Source organism: Symsagittifera roscoffensis, chromosome 4 (assembly GCF_963678635.1).
Source record: "Symsagittifera roscoffensis chromosome 4, txSymRosc1.1, whole genome shotgun sequence".
NCBI classification, from domain to species: Eukaryota; Metazoa; Xenacoelomorpha; order Acoela; family Convolutidae; genus Symsagittifera; species Symsagittifera roscoffensis.
In genome coordinates, this window is record NC_087065.1 from 36894550 (window position 1) to 36920213 (window position 25664).

At 34.5% G+C, this 25664-nt stretch overlaps 3 protein-coding genes across 4 annotated transcripts in view; all 3 read left to right on the top strand.

Moving 5' to 3' along the window:
• LOC134843592 (cytochrome P450 3A4-like) overlaps positions 1–25664 on the top strand; it is a 109005-nt gene that overhangs the window by 54410 nt on the left and 28931 nt on the right. The window lies entirely within an intron of this gene.
• Positions 625–20195, top strand: LOC134843721 (protein sel-1 homolog 3-like). The gene is made up of 5 exons (XM_063859968.1): positions 625–1118; positions 16232–16439; positions 19170–19392; positions 19741–20157; positions 20190–20195. The coding sequence occupies exons 1-5, from the start codon at positions 734–736 to the stop codon at positions 20193–20195; spliced, it is 1239 nt and encodes a 412-aa protein (XP_063716038.1). The 5' UTR covers positions 625–733.
• LOC134843593 (protein sel-1 homolog 3-like) lies at positions 20145–25508 on the top strand. The gene is made up of 5 exons (XM_063859743.1): positions 20145–20814; positions 21235–21397; positions 23884–24063; positions 24376–24648; positions 25361–25508. Exons 1-5 carry the CDS (start codon positions 20212–20214, stop codon positions 25498–25500), a joined length of 1359 nt encoding a protein of 452 aa, XP_063715813.1. The 5' UTR covers positions 20145–20211; the 3' UTR covers positions 25501–25508.

Here is a 25664-nt window from a genome sequence, read left to right on the forward strand (position 1 = left end):
AAGGTCACAAAAAACCTGACCGATTTCTAGTTTCGAAAGTAGATTTTATTTTTCAGATTTCTCAGCGGAATAAAAATTCTACATTTTGATCCAGTTTTCTCAAATAAAAAGTAACCAGCATAATAAATATTTCATGAAATTCATGTAGTTCTAAGACCATTTTTTCTTTGAAATTCAAAAGTTGAAGTTTTTTTCAAAAAACATTCAGTTTTGTTCTCCTGTTTCCTTGCGTTCGTTGACTTTTTCAAACTCTGTTGCCTATGTCTTATTAGGTTCTTTTTTTTTCAACAGTTGTCGGTCAGATTTTCTTCGCAAAGGTTTGCGAAAAGATGGATTCATTATCGCATCTACTGAAGCTGAGGCTGAATATGGCCAGAAAAAGATGCCCGCTTCTGATTAAATTAAGAAGACTCCGGTACGCTCGGTCATCACTGAAGCTTTATAAGCTTACACTCAAAGTCTTGTACATCTATATATCGTGAGGTTGAGAATGACATGAAAAGATGTATCTAGTGTGGTTGAACGTGTCGCCATGCAATCTGTGCTCTATTGATTTTTCAACTTACTCGGATATATCCCATATATATTATAACGTCATCTATATAAAAAAGCGCACATCATGATCTTGAGCATCTAAGAGCTAACTGATATTATTCTCAGTTTTTAAGTGTTGTTGTTTCATTTCTACAGAGGATATTTTTTCTCAGCTATCTTAAAAATTAACGTTAGAAATATGAGTTTATGGAGTTTATGGTTTCTGATAACCAGTACTGTTATTTTTATTGGTTTTATTGAATCTGAATCACCTGAACTCCCACAAGAGAGACAAGTAGTGGCATTTTTTGATAGATCTTCGTCTTTTGGAAAAATAAACAGAAAAGGAGTTTTCAATTTTCCTTTTGTATGTATTCAAACTCCGCAAAAAACTGTTGAAAAAATTCGTTTCGAATTGAAAACTTCGGAAGAAAATCTTTTTGTGAAAACAATTAAGTGCGCTGAATCGACAGAAAGCAAGAGACATAAACTAAGAGTCAAGTTACCGGCCGGTTACATTTTCAACTATGATTACTACCAGGAATGGATGATTTTCGAGGACTCAATTAGCGCTGTGCTTTCAGGTAAGAGAAATAATAATTGTTATTTTAGTAAATTATCTTTTCTTTTTATAACGCAAACCATAAACTTAAAACCAAAAAAGTACTAACAGTAACAACACGGTAACCAACAGAATTACGGTCTAGAATTTCTGACGCAATTTAATGCAATCCAGAGAAAGCTCGAAGGGGATTGAAAGTGGTATCATTCTCTTTCAGTCCTGGTTTATAAATCTAAGTAAGTTATATTTCTCAAAAGATGGTGTGAGTTTTTGTTCCGACCATTTAAAAAATAGGAAGGAACTTTGTATTCGGGCGTTTTATTTTTTTTTGTTTTCCACGCAAAATCAGATACCACCAATAATTATCGGACTGGGTTGAGTGATATATCATAGGAAAGCCCTTTCAGTCTTGATTCGAACTACATTGAAAAGTTTCCAAAAAATTCCCGGTGTCGAAAAAAAACCGGTTTGAAAGTTTTGGTTTTTCGTCTTATTTCGAGCAAATTAAGCGAGCGAGCAGGCTCACTTCAGCTTAATAATGCCTAATTTAAGGTCTAAAATTTAGTTTTAAGCAATCATATTAGTTTTTGGAGGTTTTAGCTTCATTGTAGGAACCAAAAACTTCAGAAAAGTTCATAAATTATCTGCAAAAAAAATTTAATTGAAAAAAAATATTGAAATAATATAGAACAAATTTATCCCGTTGGCCTATTTTACTATGAATGTCGAATATTCCTAAATTATAGTTTATAGTCAGATCCCTTTATCACACCACCCAGAAAAATTTGCTTTTTTCAAATTAGTGTAAAGATAATGCTACTTTCGCAGTAACCGGCTATCCTTGTTTTTGACTGCTCATAGACCGTTTAAGGTGGCCATGCCTGATCTCAGTTTTAATTCAAGTGCAGTTCTTCAGCCAAACTTTTGATTTAACTTGATCCCTTGCTGAGTTTTCCGATTAATAGCAGTGAAGCGTATGCCAAGTGCCCGCATCGTTTCAAAAAAGCAAGAAAGCCTCGTCGGAGTATTCTGTGATATTTTCAATCCTATCAGGTATTCGTGCTATCCTTAGTTATGATTAGTGGTGAAACATAAAGGGATTCATAAGTTTTTTTCCGGCTCAGCTTGTGTCTGCTCAAAGATTGTCGGCTTTCTTTCTTCTTTGTCAGTTTTGTTCTGTTGCCAATTTAGCATTCAAATGTCTGGCATCCATGTTTGCCTAGAATGAACTTCTATCGAGACATATGAAAATAAAAATTTTGGTACAGGTTTTTTCAACATTTTTCTCGGTTCGTGTTTTATTATGTTTGTGTTGTATCGCTAGTGTGCTAAGCTCTGCTTCGCCTATGTTGAAAGTTTTCATGTCGAATATTTTGCACGTTCACATGATCTCTAGTTAGTGGTGCTCTTTTGTTTGTAACAACGTTTCCAGCAGTGCTGAAAACATGCTCAGACGGGTTACTCGAGAATGTTGTGCAGCAGAACGCGAGTGAGTTTTGGATACTAAGTGTAAACAACTCAATAACAAGCAGATCAAATAGGGCCTAATATTCGCGAGAGCCTTCAATGGTTTTTCTCGAACAATTATTCTGTTGCAACACTTGTTATAATTCAGATGCTACTCTGTTTGTATTCTATTATTTTGTTAACTGGTATCTATAGTTGTTAAATATTTGTGTGCAATTACACAAGCATAGCTTGTGTTACAGTATGAACTCTCTTTTTTTTTCAACTTAAGTAGCAAGAATTGTTGCGAGGCAATTGCTGCGACAAAATGTTGATTTTGAAAAAGTTCATTTTGAGCCAGCTATTAAGTGCAGCCAATGCTAAAGATATTAACACAAACTATTATATTAAAAATAGCACTTTAGCTTCAAGGTATCATGAATCTGTAGCTTAGAGGTAGGGAAGGAGACCAGCAACAAAATAAGAGGGTTCGAACCTGAGTAGAGTCGGATATTTTAATGAACTTTTTCGTATACTAGTTAATTGCGTCCGCTCTATAAATTGAGGCATGTTAGTTGGTGTATTTCTTTTTTTTTCAAATTGACTGCTAATGCGTCATAATTGGCTTGCGTCACTTAGCAGTTACATAGACTCATAACTGGCGTACGTCACTTAAGAATTTTGTAGACCAAAGTTTTACTCATTCATTTTTTCCCAGTAGCGTTATCGGTCATATTCTTGCTTGTGTATGCGAAGTGAAACTTCGGCTCTGTATCGATATTTGTTTTCATCAATCTGCTTTTTTATTTTGCATCTTTATTCTTGCTACAAAAGTTTTCGTTGTGTCTGATATGGTTTGAAAATTAAAGAAGCTCTGCTGGTGGCGTGAAAAACTGGTCTGAATTTTTCGGTAAACCGACTCAAATTTAGCGGAGACTTTTCATCTTCACGATAAACCTTTTTACAAGTTGCTTTTTTGTATCTGGAGAATTATGAGGTCTTGTTACCAGACTATCCATAATAATTTATTTTTGCACGGCACACCCATTATCACTCACCACGCTTTGGATTTGGATCATTGCTATATGTTCATAAAAATGCCAAACATGTATCTTCAGCTTCTCTGTCTAAGCCAGACCTTGATAAACAGACACTTTTACCTAAACTCGAAATCTCTTGGAATTTTTTACTTCTCGGATCATGATTTACGGTGCATGTATGTATCATGATACATATTTTGTAACAGCATGGAAACCGGATACATGTTTTAGTTAACCAACTTGTAAAAATATCCTCATCATTTGCAGAGTGGAAAAACAGTTATTATATTCTACAAATCATTCTCTTGCGATTCATCAAAATATTTACCGTGTATTTTTTAAATTTAAGTCTTTTACTTTTTTTTTTTACTAAATCAAGACCTATGATTTAATTGCAGCTTTTCTGATAGATCCTATCATGCTTCCAATTTTTTTTAGCTTTTATAGGCCAATAAATAATGCAAAAGTTCAGTAAAAATTTTTTTTACTGTTGCTAGTTAAGACTAAAAACTAGTTTTTGATATAAATTGGATGCAATTTATCAATTTTTTTTAGCGCAAGTATCGTGAATTTGTCTGAGATCTCATTGTTTTGTTTCATTCAAATAAAGAGTTTTCAAAATAAATGAAAACAAAAGTCACTAGAACAAAGTATGAGGCTGTGAGTTAGGACTGTTTCATAAGAAAAGTCTGTATCATTTTTTTCTGTTTCTTTTAAAAGAGCTGCCTTTTGTTTTTCACGACGTTTTGATGCAAGATGCGGCTAAACTCATATTCACATATTTTACAATCTGTCAGAACTTAGCAAAACTTGAAATAATACTGGCCTATTGGTTTTCCTGAAAATGCTTTTTAGACTCAAACAATATAATTCTGTGTATACATGTCTGTTCTGGAGTTTTGGGAAAGGTGGTAATGTTTAAAGACAGTTTAAACTGCTCTGAGCCCGTTAGTACCATATAACTCAAGCCAGTGATAAACGTGCAACATTTCTTATCCATGGTACAACTTCTATGGGCACCTAGATTTTCATCTTGACAATGGAAGTTTTGAGCTTCGTTCTTCTTTGACTCTTAGTCAAATTGGCAGTTGAAACTTTATCGAATAATCAGCTAATTGGTACCAATTGCTCATTTTATATGGAATTTTACAGTCAACAGCGGCTTTTATAGATCGGAAATGAATATCTCAAGGAGCTGTTTTTCTCGAAGCCTACTCGTCAAGCATTTTTCATTGAAGAAAACCACATTACGTGCGCAAATTCTGGCGCCAATCTTTTTTCAATTGAAAAATATCAGCGCCAATTGCACATGCAGAAGCATATGGACATCTGCTATCTGTTTTAAGAAAACTTCAGGTTCTAAAAAATTAAAAACAAAACAGACATCAGCTGTCGAGCCATCGCTGGACGATTTCGACAATATTGTGGACTCAGAACATTTGACATCTCAAATAAATTCAATTGAAACTAACTTACGAGACACTTTCGACAGAGAGGTTATCCTACGACCGCCTTTGTCAACGTTTGAGAATATTTCAGTCGAAGTTGTGGATAATTCTTCGGGCTATTCTGAAAAAGTTGAGCTTAAAATGATTGCACAGTTAAAATCCACAGTTTCAGAAGTTTCTATCGAACCTGTTGATCCCAAAGACGTTGAAGCTATTGTGAAATCTTTGAAAGAAAATTATTCGCAATCGTGGCCTAAAATTGAAGATACTGAGCCGACGCCGACCATAAAAGTTCAACTAATGCGAGTTACTAAACAATACAGAGAGCAGTTATGTGATATTAGCAAGAGCAAGGCAAAAGTTGCAAAAGAAGAAGCCAAAAAAGTTTTTGACGTTGCCAACAAGAAAATTAATAAAATGAAGAAAAATGGAGAAATTATGGATGACGAGTATATATCTGTGCGCGATGCTCTAGTCTTGTGGAATAAATTCAATATGACCAAGTTAGATAAACTATTGACTCATCAGACTTTGAAACTCATGAATGCTGATTAGACTCTCCGTTATTATTGTAAAAAATCCTGCTGAATTGAGTTTTGTGTTAACATAGATATTTTATTTACTGACCTCATCCATAAGATCACAAACAATTTTTATTCCAACTTTATAAAAGCTTTTTTTTCTACAATTAACCATCCACTCTTTTTAGAGAATGTAAAGAATCAAAATCGTAAGTTGCTGCACGAGCGATCTCCTTCGCGTAAGCAGCAAATACTGGAAACCAATTAAAGTCATGAGTTTTGACAAACTGGGACTGAAACTATAAATGACCCGGATTAATTGTCGAATCTTTATCTTTCTGTTTTGTGAGCTGATGGAAGTTGATGCGCGCAACAATAGGCAGATCATTTTTTTTCGTTCTCCTTCAAACTAAACAATCCCACTTTTCACTGACATTTAGGATTTTGCATCAAATATGTAAAATAATCAAGATCATATCTAATTAAATAATTTTAGCATAACATTTTTGTCCGTCTTCAGTGCTTAAGTTCTGTCTATTGCATCAGTACGTTGTTTCAATTTTTCATTTATGCTAATAAACATCCTGCAATTCTCGCGTAGAGATATCAGAAGATATTAATCCACAAGTAACTCGATTAAATTTTATGCTTTCTTTTTTAATCAGTGTATGTGACTTGCCGTTGAGTCCACGTAAATTACGTTGAAAATGGTTTCGTTTAATTCACAATCATCGAAACAACATAAGTGAGTGGATTTAAGTCGACGGTGGCCATCGAGACCTTTTTGCCCCGGTTTGAAAACAAAAACTTTCAAAAATTAAATTTAATAGCAGTCAGTTTAGCTTAAACTTTTTTGTACTTCCTACAATATTGACGGTTCCAATTTTTAGGGGTCTGAAAGTAATCCATCGCAATTTAAAAATCATGAAATAGATAAACCCAAATTTTTAGTAAAATATGCCTTTTTTTAAGAGCTCCAAATAAATAAACACTGTTTTGTCAATACACAAAACGTTTTATAATTAATAATAATTGTAGTTCCTGCGAATTGCAGAGGAGCTATCAGTAGGCCTTAACAGTCCAGGATAGTCCATTTGTATTATCTCCCCACATTCCAGACAGTGTTATTTTTGCTGAGCGAAGCTATTTTTTTGCGACTCAAGGCCGTTTTTTTTGTGTCTAGAACTTTTACGTCGTACAACTATTGCAGCCAAATTTGGTCAGGTTGTGGTAGACCTGAAGCTGGAGGTCAAGTGAGAGCTTGTCCTCACACACTATAATTGCCATGGCATGGGATCTGACGATTACCACTGTGCTAAGTTTTCTGCATTAATAACTAAAATTTCAAGCCAATTTTAATGTACGAGAATATTTTTGGTTCTACTATGGAATGATGTTTATCAGAATTGATGCAAAGTTGTGAGAACGCCTGAAAATTTTGAACTCCCTCCATCATCCCACAAAGCAAAACGCCTTTTTAATCTCGGATATTTTCTACTGCCCGCGAATTAGTTATTGCAGAGTACATCATATTTCATCTAAGCATCATTTTCGTAGTGTTACGAGTGGTTTAATAACAAGTCATGGCGTGTAAAAAAACCTTCGGAATATCCTATCAGTCAGTATGTCAATTTTAAATCCAACCATTGAAAAAAGGGAGGAACTTTGTTTTCGGGTGTGTTTTAGTTTTTTTCTATTTTTTTTGCGTAAAATCAAACATGACAAGTAATCATCTGAGTAAGTCGAATGATTTATCTTATTAATGCAGTTTCATTCATGATTCGAACAACGTTAAAAATTTTCCAAAATTTTTTCCCAGGGAAAACTAATTGAAATTTTTGAGTAGTTATCCGGGAAAACTAATTGAAATTTTTGAGTAGTTATCTGCTAAGAGCGAGTAAAGGGAGCAAATAGGTTTGTCTTGTAGAGGAGAAATAAGTTTCAATTCACCAGTCGAAAACCGATTTTTACTCCTGCGAAACTTTCGAAAGCTTCATGTAGCGCTTCTTTGTCAGTAAAAGTTTTTTAGAAAATCAAAAAATTAGAAAATTTTTTAACGTTTTTTTTTTGTTTGTTACGCATTTTTTGAAGAGGACTGCTGACGATTATGTCTAATTCACTAACGTTCTAAGCTTTTTTTGTTTTTAGTTTTTATCTCATCTCGCATAAAATAGACAATAACACTACGCATAAAAAACAATAAAAAGACAATTTGGTATTTACACGAGCATAGCTTGTGTTATAGTATGAACTTTCTTTTTTTTTCCAACTAAGTCGCAAATATTGTTGCGATGCAAATGTTGTGACAAAATGTTGATTTTGAAAGTGCTCATTTTGATTCAGCTATTAAGTACAGCCAATGCTAAAGATATTTATACAGACTATTATATTACAAATAGCACTTTAGCTTCAAGGTATCATGGATCTGTAGCTTAGAGGTAGGGAAGGAGACCAGCAACAAAATAAGAGGGTTCGAACCTTGGTAGGGTCGGATATTTTAATGAACTTTTTCGTATACTAGTTAAATGCGTCCGCTCTATAGATTGAGGCATGTTAGTTGGTATATTTCGTTTTTTTTTTCAAATTGACTGCTAATGCGTCATAATTGGCTTGCGTCACTTAGAAATTATGTAGACTCATAATTGGCGTGCGTCACTTAAGAAATTTTTAAGACTCTTAGTTTTATTCATTCATTTTTTCCCAGTAGCGTTATCGGTCATGTTTTTGCTTGTGAATGCTAAGTGCAACTTCGCCTCTGTGTATAAAAATCTCATGCATTTAAAAAGAAAATAATCAAGAGTGATAAATTTTTTAAGTTTGAGCTCAAGGCATTGATATCTTTTAGATGATAAAAAGAATTTTCAAAGTGGTTTAATAACAATCAGAATAGAATTGAGAAAAAAACATCTCACGGAGCGCTTTTTTTTAATCACTTTATTGAAAATGGGAATTTGAAAAAAATCGCTTGACAAAAAAAACAAACTGCAGAAAAAAATTTCAAATAATGTGACTTTAGTTTAAAAAGAACTGATATTTTATCATAACTGCTGCTTTTGGAATAAAACGCGCCCAACATCAAGCTAATGCCCCGTGAAATAGCCCAACATTGATGATAATCTTACGGATTTCAAAGATGACCCAAAAAATTTTAATTGCAGAAGAAATGATTTTTGAAGCGTTTTGTTTTTGCAATATCTTACAAAATTTAAATTTCAAACATTTTATAGCTGGGAAAGTAATTTAATAAATAGGTAATACCAGGAACTGTGTTTTTGCTTGTACATGCTTTGAGATAAACACAATTTTTTGTTCCGACTTCTTCACGGAATGGGATGGAATTATGGCAGAACTTGTAGTTTATTCCTTGCAAAGATTAACTCATAGAAAAGTTGTGGGCAATCAGAATTTGCAATATTTTAAATTACTTTCCTCCTTGATTTGATTTCCAGAGAAAAATCCTAAAAAATTTTGAGTTTTGAGATGAAATAGTCGTAACTTTTCTGTTTTATAAATTAAATGACAGATTTACGAACAACACGTTAAAAAGTTTTTTTATAGTTTAAATAGGGTACACAAAGTTCGATACGCAAGATTTGTTTTTATTTAAATGTTTCGAGGGGGACTTGAAAACTTTTTATTGTGTTTTCTAGTTTTTTATGTAAAACATTTTTTTCCGGCTCGACGTATGCCTGCTCTAAAATAATCAGTTTTGATGTCACTTGGCAAGTTTGTTTCGATGCTAATTTAACAATGGAATGTCCTTCTTGGCAAAAGGTTTGAAAAAAAAAGATTTTTTTTAGACAATCAGGGCTAAGAAATGAAAGTTTTGGTAGATCTTTTTTTCCTACGGATTTGCCACAATTTCTGTTGGTTAATTTGTCATACTATGTTTGTGTTGTATCGTAGTTTAAAAGCTCCTATTTGAAGTTTTTGCGTGTATATGAGCAGTGCAGTTTCGTCTAAGTAAAAGTTTCAAACAAATTTTTAAAATCTATTATATATTTAAATGCGGGCTTCACTATCTCGCCATGGTTATGCTTTTTCAACGTATTATTTTTGCATGTTTAAGCTATATCGTATATTGCAATGGTTAAAAATTTTTTTTCGATTTTCCAATTTGATATTAGTAAATATTTTACCGAGTTTAAATTAAGCAGCCCAATTTTGATTTAGGGGTTGCGAATTTGGTCTCCAATTTTGAATGCCCGAATCATTTTAGTTAACGAAATAAGACGATTTTTGAGATTTTTTCCAAAGTTTTCAGAAATTTTAAATAACAAATTAATATACGAAACTTGAAGTTCCCAACCCTGTAGTTGCCTGCTGTCTGAGTACTCTAAGGAGTTACAAATCTTGCCTCCAAATATGACTGCTCAATTCTTAGTAGTTTTCGAGATATGACGTTTTTTGTGATTTTTTCAGAAATTTTTCAGAAAACTTAATTTATTTTATATTTCTCAAAAATCTGAAAATCCCAACCTTGTAGTTGGGTGCTGTCAGAGTACTATCAAGGATCGCGAATCTTGCCTCCAAATATGACTGCTCAAATCCTTGTAGTTTTTATGACGTTTTTTTCGTGATTTTTTCAAAACGTTTTCAGAAAACTTGTATTAATTTTTTTCGCAACTTCTGAAATTCCCAATCCTGTAGTTGGGTCCTGTCAGAGTAATCTCAAAGATTGCGAACCTTGCCTCCAAATATGACTGCTCAATTTTTTTTATAGTTTTCGAGATATGATGTTTTTTGTGATTTTTTCAAAAAGTTTTCGGAAAAATCATATTAATTTTTTTTCGCAAAATCTGAAATTCCCAACCCTGTAGTTGGATGCTGTCAGAGTACTCTAAAGAGTTACAAATTTTGCCTTCAAATATGACTGTTCAAATCCTTATAGTTTTCGAGATGTGACGTTTTTTGTGATTTTTTCAAAAATTTTTCAGAAAACTTGTATTAATTTTTTTTCGCAAATCTGAAATTCCCAACCCTGTAGTTGGGTCCTGTCAGAGTGCTCTCAAAGATTGCGAGTCTTGCCTCCAATTCTCACTTCTCAAATCCTTGTAGTTTTCTAGATATGACGTTTTTTGTGATTTTTTCAGAAAACTTAATTCATTTTATATTTCTCAAAAATCTGAAAATCCCAACCTTGTAGTTGGGTGCTGTCAGAGTACTATCAAGGATCGCGAATCTTGCCTCCAAATATGACTGCTCAAATCCTTGTAGTTTTTATGACGTTTTTTTCGTGATTTTTTCAAAACGTTTTCAGAAAACTTGTATTAATTTTTTTCGCAACTTCTGAAATTCCCAATCCTGTAGTTGGGTCCTGTCAGAGTAATCTCAAAGATTGCGAACCTTGCCTCCAAATATGACTGCTCAATTTTTTTTATAGTTTTCGAGATATGATGTTTTTTGTGATTTTTTCAAAAAGTTTTCAGAAAAATCATATTAATTTTTTTTCGCAAAATCTTAAATTCCCAACCCTGTAGTTGGATGCTGTCAGAGTACCCTAAAGAGTTACAAATTTTGCCTTCAAATATGACTGTTCAAATCCTTATAGTTTTCGAGATATGACGTTTTTTGGGATTTTTTCAAAAATTTTTCAGAAAACTTTGTTTTAATTTTTTTCAAATTTTGAAATTCCCAACCCTGTAGTTGGGTCCTGTCAGAGTAATCTCAAAGATTGCGAAACTTGCCACCAAATATGACTGCTCAATTCTTTGTTGTTTTCGAGATATGACGTTTTTTGTGATTTTTTCAAAAGTTTTCAGGAAACTTAAATTATTATTGGTTTTTATAAATCTGAAGTTTTCAACCCTGTAGTTAGATCCTGTCAGAGTACTCTCATAGATTGCGAATCTTGCCACCAAATATGACTGCGCAATTCTTTGTAGTTTTCGAGATATGACGTTTTTTGTGATTTTTTCAAAAGTTTTCAGAAAATTTAAATTATTATTGGTTTTTAAAAATCTGAAATTCCCAACCCTGTAGTTAGGTCCTGTCAGAGTACTCTCAAAGATTGCGAATCTTGCCACCAAATATGACTGCTCAATTCTTTGTAGTTTTCGAGATATGACGTTTTTTGTGATTTTTTCAAAAAGTTTTCAGAAAACCTAAATTAATATTGGTTTTTAAAAATTGAAATTTCCAACCCTGTATTTAGGTCCGGCCAGAGTACTCTCAAAGATTGCGAATCTTGCCTCCAAGTATGACTGCTCACTTCTTTGTAGTTTTCGAGATATGATGTTTTTTGATTTTTTCAAAAATTTTCAGAAAACTTAAATTATTTTTAATCTCTAAAAAACTGAAAATCCCAACTGAGATGTGACGTTTTTTGATTTTTTCAAAGTTTCTCGAACTTATCAACAAAGAAATTCAAAAAATTTGAAACTACTAACTTGATAAAGATACACTCTTATTGTCAGCGTACACCCAGGCGTCTCAAATCTTGCCTCTTAAAATGAATTCTCAAATCCTTTTACTTTCCGAGATGAGACGTTTTTTCAATTTTGTTTTCGGGAAACTTAGATTTAAAAAAAATTCACAAAATTTCGGATTCCTAACCCTATAGTAGGGTGCTCTCAGGGACTCTCAGTGGTTGCAAATCTGGCCTCCAAGTTTCTCCAGAGGCCCATTAAGTTTTCGAGATGACGCTTTTAAAATAGGAATTTAAAAAATTTAAAAGTTTGAAATTACCAACACTGTTATTGGGTGCAGTCAGAGTACACTAAAAGTTTGCAGATGTTGTTTCCAATATATGCGTTTTTTCATGAGTTGTCGAAAAATTTCGAAGCACCGAAGGTGCGTTAAACGCTAGTCTTTTATATATTTAAATGCGGGCTTCACTATCTCGCCATGTTTAAGCTTTTTCAACGCATTATTTTTGCATGTTTAAGCTATATCGTATATTGCAATGGTTAAGAGCATTTTTTTTTGATTTTCCAATTTGAATTTAGTGGTTATTTACCGAGTTTGAATTAAGCAGCCCAATATCGAATTAGGAGCTGCCAATTTGGCCTCCAATTTTGAATGCCCTAATCATTCTAGTTAACGAGATAAGACGATTTTTGAGATTTTTTCAGAAATTTTAGAAATTTCAAAAAACAAATAATTTACAAAACCTGAAGTTCCCAACCCTGTAGTTGGGTACTGTCAGAGTACTATCAAGGATTGCGAGTCTTGCCTCCAAATATGACTGCTCAAATCCTTGTAGTTGTTGAGATATGACGTTTTTTGTGGTTTTTCAAAAATTTTCAGAAAACTTAAATTATTATTTTTTTAAAATCTGAAATTCCCAACGCTGTAGTTGGGTACTGTCAGGTTACTATCAAGGGATGCGAGTCTTGCCTCCAAATATGACTGCTCAAATCTTTGTAGTTTTCGAGATATGACGAATTTTGTGATTTTTTTCAAAAAATTTTCAGAAAACTTGTATAAATTTTTTTCGCAAATCTGAAATTCCCAACCCTGTATTTGGGTCCTGTCAGAGTGCTCTCAAAGATTGCGAGTCTTGCCTCCAATTCTCACTTCTCAAATCCTTGTAGTTTTCTAGATATGACGCTTTTGTGAATTTTTCAAAATTTTCAAAGTTTAAATTAAATATTTTTCAAAATTTGAAATTCCATCCGCTATAGTTTGGCGTTGTCAGGGTACTCTAAAGAGTTGCAAATCTTGCCACTTGCGACTGTTGAACGCGACTGCTTAAATGCTTTTAGTGTCCGAGATGTGACGTTTTTTGATTTTTTCAAAGTTTCTCGAACTTATCAACAAAGAAATCCAAAAAATTTGAAACTACTAACTTGATAAAGATACAATCTTATTGTCAGCGTAGACCCAGGCGTCTCAATTCTTGCCTCTTAAAAAGAATTCTCAAATCCTTTTACTTTCCGAGATGAGACGTTTTTTCAATTTTGTTTTCGGGAAACTTAGATTTAAAAAAAGTTCACAAAATTTCGGATTCCTAACCCTATAGTAGGGTGCTCTCAGGGACTCTCAGTGGTTGCAAATCTGGCCTCCAAGTTTCTCCAGAGGCCCATTAAGTTTTCGAGATGACGCTTTTAAAATAGGAATTAAAAAAATTTAAAAGTTTGAAATTACCAACCCTGTTATTGGGTGCAGTCAGAGTACACTAAAAGTTTGCAGATGTTGTTTCCAATATATGCGTTTTTTCATGAGTTGTCGAAAAATTTCGAAGCACCGAAGGTGCGTTAAACGCTAGTCTATTATATATTTAAATGCGGGCTTCACTATCTCGCCATGCTTAAGCTTTTTCAACGCATTATTTTTGCATGTTTAAGCTATATCGTATATTGCAATGGTTAAGAGCATTTTTTTTTGATTTTCCAATTTGAATTTAGTGGTTATTTACCGAGTTTGAATTAAGCAGCCCAATATCGAATTAGGAGCTGCCAATTTGGCCTCCAATTTTGAATGCCCGAATCATTCCAGTTAACGAGATAAGACGATTTTTGAGATTTTTTCAGAAATTTTAGAAATTTCAAAAAACAAATAATTTACAAAATCTGAAATTCCCAACCCTGTAGTTGGGTACTGTCAGGTTACTATCAAGGGATGCGAGTCTTGCCTCCAAATATGACTGCTCAAATCTTTGTAGTTTTTGAGATATGACGAATTTTGTGATTTTTTTCAAAAAATTTTCAGAAAACTTGTATAAATTTTTTTCGCAAATCTGAAATTCCCAACCCTTTATTTGGGTCCTGTCAGAGTGCTCTCAAAGATTGCGAGTCTTGCCTCCAATTCTCACTTCTCAAATCCTTGTAGTTTTCTAGATATGACGCTTTTGTGAATTTTTCAAAATTTTCAAAGTTTAAATTAAATATTTTTCAAAATTTGAAATTCCATCCGCTATAGTTCGGCGTTGTCAGGGTACTCTAAAGAGTTGCAAATCTTGCCACTTGCGACTGTTGAACGCGACTGCTTAAATGCTTTTAGTGTCCGAGATGTGACGTTTTTTGATTTTTTCAAAGTTTCTCAAAGAACTTATCAACAAAGAAATTCAAAAAATTTGAAACTACTAACTTGATAAAGATACAACCTTATTGTCAGCGTACACCCAGGCGTCTCAAATCTTGCCTCTTAAAATGAATTCTCAAATCCTTTTACTTTCCGAGATGAGACGTTTTTTAATTTTTTTTTTCGGGAAACTTAGGTTTAAAAAAAATTCACAAATACCCTGTAGGTAGGTATGTCAGAGTACTCGCAAGGATTGCGAATCTTGCGTCCAAATATGACTGCTCACTTCTTTGTAGTTATCGAGATGTGACGTTTTTTTGATTTTTTCAAAATTTCTCGAAGAAATTATGTACAAAGAAATTCAAAAAATTTGAAACTACCAACTCGATGAAGATACAATCTTATTGCTAGCGTACACCCTGGCGTCTCAAATCTTACCTCTTGATATGAATGCTCAAATTTTTTTAGTTTCCGAGATAAGACGTTTTTTTCAGTTTTTTTCCGGGAAACTTAGGTTTAAAAAAAATTCACAAAATTTTGAATTCCTAACCCTATAGTAGGGTGCTCTCAGGGACTCTCAGTGGTTGCAAATCTGGCCTCCAAATTTTTCCAGAGGCCCATTAAGTTTTCGAGATGACGCTTTCAAAATGGGAAATAAAAAAATTTAAAAAGTTCGAAATTACCAACCCTGTTATTGGGTGCAGTCAGAGTACACTAAAAGTTTGCAGATGTTGTTTCCAATATATGCGGTTTTTCATGAGTTGTCGAAAAATTTTGAAGCACCGGAGGTGCGATGAACGCTATTTAATCCAAAATTAGCACGCATCGCAACTTTTTTTTTGCTGATGTTGTTTGATCACACTGGAAGATTGAATCTACCATTGCGTCCGTAAAAAAGATGAGAAGGTTACTAAGACTTTGTTGAAATAGTTAAAGGATAATTCAAATAATCTTTTAGGGGTGCACCAAGAATTTTTTGAGAAGTTGATTTTTTAATTGTTAAATTAGGGCAATCGCCATGCTTACAACTCGGCCAATTTGTTTTTCCGGATCCGAGCACTGCTGGAAGATTCAAAAAACCATTCTACCTCTGGTGTGTGGTCAATTTTTGTCTGATGAACGACTTCACCTGGTTTTGAATTTTGGCTTCATTTCAATTAATCAGTGCTCAGCACTGTCCGCGTTGTTAATTTTGAGAGAAAACTGAGTCAGTGACTCTCAAGGTTGTTTTGCAGACTTTTTCTTAGATGGCTAGAATTCAATACGTTCTTTTCTACAGGCAAAAATCGTTAAGCTTCATTTTATTTATATTTAGACTTCCGCGAAACAATGACAAACCGCATAGTGTTTAAATTTTCAATTTTAAAATTTGAGACGTTCCTTCATAGTCGACAGCTCGCTGCGTATTTTGGATCAGTTTTTGAAAATAAATGTTTTATCCGGCTTCATTTTCAAAAATTTTGTCGACAAAGTTTTTTCGTTGAGCTGCGTCATGGTTTTTTTTAGCTTGAGCCTTTTTGTCTAAATCCACTATGAGCCCCGCCTGTTGTTTGAGTGTGAGACTCTTAATCATGTATATAAAAAACAAGAGCTCGCCATGTCATTTGGACCAACTTTTGAAAATAAATATTTTTATTGTTAACCTCATTATTTCGAGAAATATTTGAAACTAAAGTTCAGTTTTGTAATTTCGCTTTGAAATTCATTCATTTCTAGTAACCTTCAAAAATCAACTGGCATTGGTGAAGCAGGATTCTATCAAGATACTTCTCAAACCAGTCTACCAGCGTCCCTTCAGACCTCCAGATGAGTGCCTCACCTTCTTCGGGAGACTCTTGTTGTCCGAGGATCGAGCCACGATTCCATCCTGTCCTCTAGACAATGACGTCATTGAGATGATTGGGAACAGACCTGTGGTGTTCACGTTAGTTATACAACTGGAGAAAAAACTAGGCAAAATTGCACTTGAAAAAATTATCAAGTACTAATGCACGAAGCGAGTTTTATTGTTTTGGCTAGCTGAAAAAAAATTGTCAAAGAATATTTTTCCAAGTTGGATTTGTTTCCGAGTTTTAGTAAACCAATTTTGCCATTCGATTGCTTAACGAAATTTAAGCATTTGCTTTGAAAATTTTTCTCTCTAAACTTTGGCTCCAATTCGCCTGAAACTTAAGCGTAATTTTAGCACTGAACGAAAACTTTTACTATGTGCTAAGCTGTTTTCAACGAAAGATTTTAATTTTATGCAGGTATAAACTAGTGATGTAGCATCTCAAGTCTTCCAGTTCAGTTTTTTCAACGAAAGTTTTTTGTTTCAGTTATCCGGTTATCTGGATTGTATGTACTATTGGTTTCTATTTAGGTTTTAATTCAACTAGCATGATCTCTTTTTCCGATTAGATGCAAAATATCAATGCTGCTTGATAAATTTTGTGTCAAAGCTGTATAATTAAATCTTCACTGCTTTTTTGGCTAAGGAAAGTCACTCTTAATCGGCCATTGCATCCCGCATGCTCCAAAAGAATTTAATTGTTGAAGAATTGGTATTCTCTCCTGGCTTGTATTAATTTTTCTTCGACCTCTAAGGACTCTTTTTTTCGTTATTTGCTGCGTGAGTTTGAGAATCGCAGCTTCTTCTCTGTGTAGAACACGGTGAAATAAAAAATTCATCTATTGCTTCATTTTCTCAAACTTGGTTGTTCTAGAAAGATGCCGTTTCTTCTTTACTAAGCGATCATTGCTGTTTGATTGCTTAGTAATCTATCCTAAATTATAAGTCGCACCTAAGTTGGGTCCGCTTCTTTTGGGTCGTCTAGAGAAGTCTTGTCCAGTGGTCTTCGTGCTCTGATTTGTCTAGTTCGCGAATATCTCGAGTTACTATTTTATCGAAGTTAGAGAAAAAACTAATTTCTGTTTTTATCAAAAAAGTGCTTTTTATAATTTTGTAAAATTGAAAAGGAAAATTTATTTATTTGGAAACTGAAATTATTAGAATAGAGAACTTGCTGCTGAGTGAGCAAAATGAAACACTGAAGGTTTCAGGCCAGTCTTTTTGCTCGTAAGCATAAACCGGCGGCTGATTGATCTATTAAAGTACTCAGGTTTCACCTGCTCCTTTAATCTCCCTTCATCACAAGAGAATTTTCAACTAGATTTTATTTGATTTTTACAAATCAAATATCCCTAACTTTTTAGTCCCCTCTGATTAAAACCGCAGCCTTCAGCTCGATTTTATTAAAAATTCAGTATTTTCTCTGATGTATCATATTCCAGGTGCATCTCTGCTTAATCAAAGCAAGGAGAAATCCTGGGCAGCCGGCAAGACTATTAAATATTAATCCATTTTAATTTAAGTTATAGTTAAAAGGGACGTGTAAGTAATCGCCGCCCTGATGAAATACTGAGCATGAAAAAATGAGAAAAATACGACAAGTTTTTAAAAAGTAGTGGATTTTTCAAAACAAAATTTTATAGTCCTAATAAGAATAAAACAGTCAATGTCTGATTTAGTGAATAGAGGTATTGTTTTCAATGGCACGCTCCAATTTAGAATTGGGTTGTTAAATAAACATTTTAGACAAGGGTGCTTTGTGTGTATAGAACTTACAATAATACACTTCGAATTCAAAAAGAGTCATGTTAAGATACTTTGCTTCTCGATAGCTCTAAATTTGAAAATCAATGAGCTAATAATTAATTTAAAACATTTTGAGCTTAAAATTTTGAAAAAAAAAACGTCTTTCTTGATTTTTGTTACAACTTTCAACGACGATGCCGGATTAAAACTTGTTCTTCGGGTGTTTTTTTTTCTCCAGACAAATTTCGTCTTTTTAACTAGCAGTGTTTGATGGATTTTTTTTGTATCATTCGAAAGTTATTGTTGTCCTGAGCTCAAATTTAAAAATATCTATATTTCAGCTGTGATCATTTATGTACTTTATTTCAGCTGTGATCATTTATGTACTTTATTTCAGCTGTGATCATTTATGTGAAGTTATGAGTGTTCAAAAATATCACTTTGTACTTAGTATAGCTCGTGGGGGATGATTGTCTAAAAACCTCAAAAAATAATGAAGTTTTTTTTAGAATTTCGTTTATTTTTTATTTCGGTTAAAACCGAACACTATTCCATAGACCTTAAAATGCAGCCGGAACACTCAGGGCTTTGTTTAAGCGAGCAGCACGAAAAATGCGCTGCACGAAACTACTAGTTTTAAGTTCACGCGTAGTATAGCTGACAATTTTCGCAGTGAGTTGGTGCAAGCTGATCGATTCAACTTTGAAATAAGATACAAAAAATCATTAAATTTTTTTTGAATCAAACTTATCAAACCAAAACGGCAATAAAAATCAAAAAATTATTTCACTCGAGTAAAATTAAAATTAAGCACAAACTAGCTATTTTAAACGGCCTAGCTTAAGCATAAATAAACCGGTTTTTCTAACCGGTTTTTCTCGACACTGGGAAAAATTTTTCTAATTTATTTAATATCATTTGAATAACAAGTGAAAAATTTTTAATATGATATATCACTCAACTCTCTGCGATGATTATTTGTGGTAGCTGATTTTGTGCGAAAAAAATCTTAAACCGAATACGAAAGTCCCTCCCCCTTTTTCAAATGGCCGGAACAATTAGACCATACTGTTTCAGGGCGAAGCATTTCGGCGTAGTCAAGAAACTGCCGGTTGTTGGGAACCCCAAATTGGTTGCAGATTTCGCAGAGAGGAACAATCTGTTGTCTGAGTTGTCTGTCAGCTTCGACATCTATCTCCTTGGCTACCCTGGGAGAGGTCTCCTGCAGAGCATCTTCCACCAGATGACTATTGGAGGATTCATTCGATCTTCAGCGCCTCTTGTGTTTCTTGAGCCAAACGTGAGCATTTAATAAACAAGAAGAATTCGAGCTCTATATAGCTTTGAGATAAACGACTGAAATCAATTGAAACTACTCGTAAGAACCAAAAAGGGGGTCTTTTCAAAGGGTAAGGATGCAAATTACTGGCGTATGGGATCTGTTTTATAAGAAATATGTTAATAAAAATCAAAATTAATGATCATTCGAATGATATCTTTATATTTTGTACAGAGTTGCTATGGAAAATGAAAAGATGCAAATCAGATTTAAATAATTCGGTTTTTTCCATAGCTTGGATCATTTTTTTAATAAATTTTGAGATTCTTGCTGACTAGGCTCTCATTTATTTTCAATTGCTCTTTTCAGGGCGATGTGAGAGTTGAAATTTTACAAGCGAGGGGCCAAACCCAGTCCTTCATTGCCCACACTAACTTACGACTGAGCTCGTGGTATCACCTCACACTCACTATAGACGCGAGAGCAGTGGGGACACTCTATGTGTGCAAGTACGATCAACCAGAAAACTCACCGCTGAAAAAATGTCTCGAATACGTCTTCCAATTCAAACAAGCAATGCAATACAACCCATACGTGAACAGCTTTGTGGTCGGAGGAAGTATGAAACATCAATCAGTTTCGGGCTTTATTTGCAATTTCAACGTGCACCTAAACCGAATTGTCACAGTGCCGAAGCGAAGAACAAAGCAATCCGAAATTATGACTCAGCTGGTTGATTTAGAAATAGCAAAATTCGATACGCATTGTCTCACATTTCTCGACAAAGTTGAAGCTTTGATCAAATATTTCCAAATTAGGGCTGAAAATCGGAAGTCTAAAATGCAATGTGACGCATTGCCTTGGGCATCTAAAATTTCTGTCGACAAGAGAGTTAGTCCGATATCTGTTAAATGGTCTAGTAAACACAAATTTATCAGAAGTCTCTTGAAAAAGGACTTAATGAATGGCCTGAAGGTTTCTTTTGATAACCAAACGTACTTACAGCAACTAGGGCGATCATTGTACCTAAAAGCAAGAATGTCTCTCGGAATTGGCTTACATGAGTTCAAATACAAGCTCGTTCCTTATGTGCTTCAATCGTCGTGTCTTGGCAATAGTATTGCTTCATATATGGCTTCCGTTATGTACTATTCGGGCTTTGGCGTTCCTTTAGACGACGAAAAGGGCTCGTCGTACTTGCTTCGAAGTGCTCTGCTAGACGATCGTCTCGGCTTATTGTCACTGGGGTTCAAGTACTACTATGGACTGAATGGGTTCCCCGTGGACTATAGTATATCGTGGCGATATTACATGGATGCCGCTTGGATGTTCCGAGACGACCGTGAACAGCACAAGGAGAATGACGTCATGACTGAAGTTGTCCGGTTGACTGACAAGAAGGCCCTGGAAATGTACTTGGGAAAAGAGAGTGACTACTTCCAGGTTAACTTTTCCCAAAAAAAATCTCAAGCTCTTATTGTTTTTCACGCGATCGAACATTTAAAAGATTAAAATAGCATTGTGCTTTTAGAAGTAGTGTTAGACATTAGTTTAAAAAAAATGGAACATTCTCTGCGGTTTTACTTTTTTTTTCAATTGTTTCATTCAGAAAAAAAGATGGGGTTGTGACATCAAATAATGGTACTAAGTCATTACACGAATCGAGTTGATGATCAATTGTTTGAGTGCTCAATTTATGCAGGTTAAATTTTCCAATGTTTCTGACGAAAAATATAGCCTCCTCTTAAATTATCGCCGAATTCGTTTTTTTTTTTGGTTTTGTCATTTTTGCTCATGTATATGCTTAATGAATCATAACCTGTGTGTGACGGTTGTTGTAAATAGAACTGTGACTAATTATAGTGGCTGAAGATGCAAGCTGGCCAGGGCATAGAGAGTGCCAGGCAGGAGATGGGTCGGATGTTGTTCTGGGGGTCCAAGGGGGTGGACAGGGACACTGGGGCAGCTGTGAACTACTACAGACAACTAGCAGACACGGGCGACACCACCGGACAATTCGATCTAGGTAAGTATGCTTTTGGTTTCAAAATTGCCATTTTAAGTACTTTTAGCAAATTTTTTCAATTGTTTTGGCCAGTTTTTTAGATACTATGCTTAGATATTGAAAAGATCGGCAAATAATGCGGTGCTCAACCTGCGTTTGCCGATTGAAAAAACTTGATTGTTTGAGTAATGTAATGATTAAACTTTGTGCACCAGTATTATGAAGCTCTTAGTTGTTTGTTTTAATGAAATGTTCGACTCGGAGTCTTTTCCTGACGATTGTAAAATAGCGAAAGTGATTGCCCTGTTCAAAATTGGAAGTGAAATTGATTTCGATAATTACCGACTCATCAGCCTTCTATCAACTATAAGCAAAACTTTTGAAAAACTAATTTATAGAAGATTGGTCAAATTTTTACAGAAGTATAAAATTCTTTGCCCTGAACAGTTTGGCTTCAGACAAAAACATTCATGTGTACAGGCAATCTCACGTATAGTCGAATATATGCGCTCAGTTTTGGAACGAAGAGATAGTGGAATGGCACAATTTCTAGATTTTAAGAAAGCATTCGACACTGTCGATCACGATATCTTAATCATTAAATAAGAAAAATATGGGTTCCGTGGTAAATTTTTAAATTTGTTGAAAAATTGTTTAATTAACAGAGTACAATTTGTAAGTGATGGTATCATAAATTCTTCATTTGAAAAAATAACTTGTGGAGTTCCCCATGGTTCGGTTTTAGGTCCTTTATTGTTCTTGATTTATATCGATGATATTTCAAATGTAACAAAAACATCCGAGATATGCCTTTTTGCCGATGATACTGCTATTGTTGGTTCTGGTAAAACGAGAGCGTTTTTGAAAGAATTCAGAACAGATACTCAGAGCCTAAATGACTGGTGTAATGTCAACAAGTTATCGATTAATACAGGCAAGAGTAAACTGATGGGTTTTGGTAAAGCTATGCCTGATGCCTCAATTTCCATTGCTGGTGAAAACATGGAAAATAAAGACAGTTTCAAATACTTGGGTTTTGAAATTCACAAAAAATTGAATTTTGATATGCAGACTGTAAAAGTTTGCACGAAAATTTCCAAATTTAATGGTGTTTTATATCGAGGAAGATCTTGTTTCTCTTAATTAAGTTTTACATTGCATACGTGATTTCACTAATTTTTTATGCCTTATTAGCTTATGAATGTACATCCAAAATCAAACCTTGATAAAATTTTCTTGGCACAGAAAAAAATCATAAGAACCATTTTGTTCCTTCGAAAGTATGATCATGTGTCGGAGTATTTTTCAAAATTCCAGCTTCAGAGTTTACATGAAATTTTTATCAGCCAATTGTTTTCCGAGACAATATTTCAGTTCCTTGGAGAATCGCCTTTAAAATTTTTGAATCTTGATTATTTAAAAACGCGTCGTAGTACCCGGTCGAATAATTTAGGTTGTATACCCTTACCTTTAAGAAAATCAAAGTTAGCACAAAATTCGGTTTCGTACAAAATTGTGAAATGCTTTAATTTCCTAATGTCAAATAACCTATTGCCTCTTAACCTTAACGAGTTTACTGACAAACAGAAGAAAGACTTCCACGTGAAATTAAAAAAAGTGTACTTAAATGACAATCGATTACTTGCTGACATGTTTATAGGGTAAATTTCGTGTACCCTCATATTTTAACTCGGTTTTGCTTTCACTCTTTTATCTAGGTTTCCCTTAGGTTACTGCTAGTTGGGCTGTACTGCCCGTACAGTAACCTTAATGCAGTATTTAAGTACACATATGTGATCTTTATACTGTCTCTAAATTCAAATTCACTTAGTCAAATAAAATTTTATTTGCCAATGAATCTTACTTCGTACAATTTCGCCTAAATGATTTCACCCAAAGCCTTATTTAACTTGAAACTTTTCTCTAAACAATTTCACCCTAATGATTTTTAAGGTGAAATTGTTTAGAGACTTGAAACTTTTCTCTAAACAATTTCACCTTAATGATTTAATGATTTCCCAGGTTTGTAGGTGAAACGAGCGCGGTTCACCTACAAACCTGGGAACCGCGCTCGTTTCTTCTAAGAAAGTTTCACCTATACTATAAAAACAAGTAGCAACTCCACTGCAGGCGTGGACCTAGGACTTTCTAGAAGGGAGGAAGATCGGGTTTCCAATAAATTAAAAATTGTGTCGATCTTTTTTAGGTCTAACGAATTGATTTTTCGGGCCCTCCCAAAACACTATAAAGACCCTATATAGACAAAACTTTGTGCAAGTTTTTAGGAACTTCTTAGACGGTTTTGACTAAAATATTGAGTTTTTCTTCACCATTCTGAAAATAGGTAAATTGGAGCCAAATGTCCCTTTAAAAAATTTAAGTTCGCTCGGCCGAACATGAACTTCATAAAATAGGTCAAAAAAAAGAATCAAAGGTGACGTGACGTGGGTTCAAAATCGACAGGATGTAGTTTTGTTTGAAATTTGATTGGCTTTGTTTTGTTCTAGGAATAGTGTTGTTGCGCGGACAGGGTGGGGTGGATAAAGATGAGCAGAAAGGGCTGTCCTATCTGAAGAGGGCGGCCGACCAGGGTCACCAGGGAGCAGTGTCTGCACTTGGGTGGCACTACCTCCTCAAAAGAGAGTACGACTTCGCTTTCAAGTACTTGGACATGGCTGCCAGGCAAGGTACATACAATGTCATGCCAATAAAGAATTGGCCAAAATCAAAGTTCCCTTCAATGATAAAAAATTTTGCGGCAAATTGTTTTTTTAAGAACAAAAAGTTGAATTTAAAAAAAAAACGAATGAAAATCTTAAGCTATCAAAATTAGGTCTTTTGACTGGCCACAAAATTATGACCAACGGCAGTTATTTTCCTCTGAGTGAATGAAGCCTATAGAGTGGCTCACGTAATCTTCGGAAAGTGATTATCTCAAAAGTATAAATATATCCATTGAGCAATGAAGTGTTTTACTTACAAAATTTTCTTTTTTTCAGGCAATCGGGATGCTATGCATAATTTAGGCTACATGTACGAAAATGGACTTGTGAAAGGTGTTCCACGGAACAACTCCGCCTCTTATCTCTACTTCATTGATGCCGCCAACCGAGGTCAACCTGACTCCGCTCTCTCCGTCTCAGTGGGTCAAATTTACGGGGATGGAATCATGATTCAGAACCCCGTATCGGCTGCGGGGTGGGCCCGAAACCAGGCAGAGAAATCGTCGGCTGTCGGCAGGCTGCTGCAACAGGGGTTGAAGGCGTACCTTAAGGGGCGATGTGTTACACTTCAATTACCAGCTGCAAGATTAAAGCAATAAATGTCAAGTAAACTATTTATACAGGAGCGGATCTAAGGTTTTCTCCAGGGGGAGAGGCTAATTTTCAAAAAAAAGTTCGTTGGAAATTCTTAAGGCCGACTAAATTGATTTTTCGAGCTTTCCCAAAGTACTAGAAATACCCTATTCTGCAAAAAAATTTGGGCACTTTGAGCAAAAGCTTACATTGGGCTTTTTTGCAGGGTTCTGACCAAAAAATCGCATTTTTTGGCGCGCTTTCCTCTTCAAATTTATTATACATCGGCAACAAAAGCTCTTTTAGAATAAATTTAGTGTTGTTAGGTCAAAATTTAATGTTCTAATTTAGTATCAAAGGAGGGAGGTTCAAAACCGCTATTGATTTTTTGTGCAACTAATTAAAAAGATAATCCAGAGTTGCCCATTCATTCATTTTCAGAAAATTTATCATTACCTTGCGTTACTTATTCGGCTGCTATGGTATGTTAGCCTATCCAATCCAAATTTTTAATGAATATCTAAATAATGAAACTGCTTTTTAAAGATTTTCGGAGCTCTATTTTTTATTGCCGTTTAAACTTTCTTATTTTATAACAAAGATGCTTTTAACGTTAATGCAATAAATTAACCTATTTGAAAATGATAAGAACGAATAGACTAGCTCCATATCGCCCCTTGCTCTGTCCAGGACCACTATTCGGAAGCACTCATGTTCTATATGATGGCAGCAGAAACAGGGGTGGAGGTGGCTTCTTTCAACATGGCCCACCTGTGTGAGAACGAAGAGGACGCCTCCGAAATAGCCAACAGGCATCTGACCCATTAAACTTTAAGCTACCCAAGTTTTAGGGGCTAATTAATTACAACCTATATATGAGCCGTTAAACTATTTTTGAAGTCATCTCAAGTTTTTTTTTATTAAATAATTACTGGAGTTCGAGTTGTAGATTCCTTTTAAATTCAGGGAAAATTTATGCATTCAACCGATAC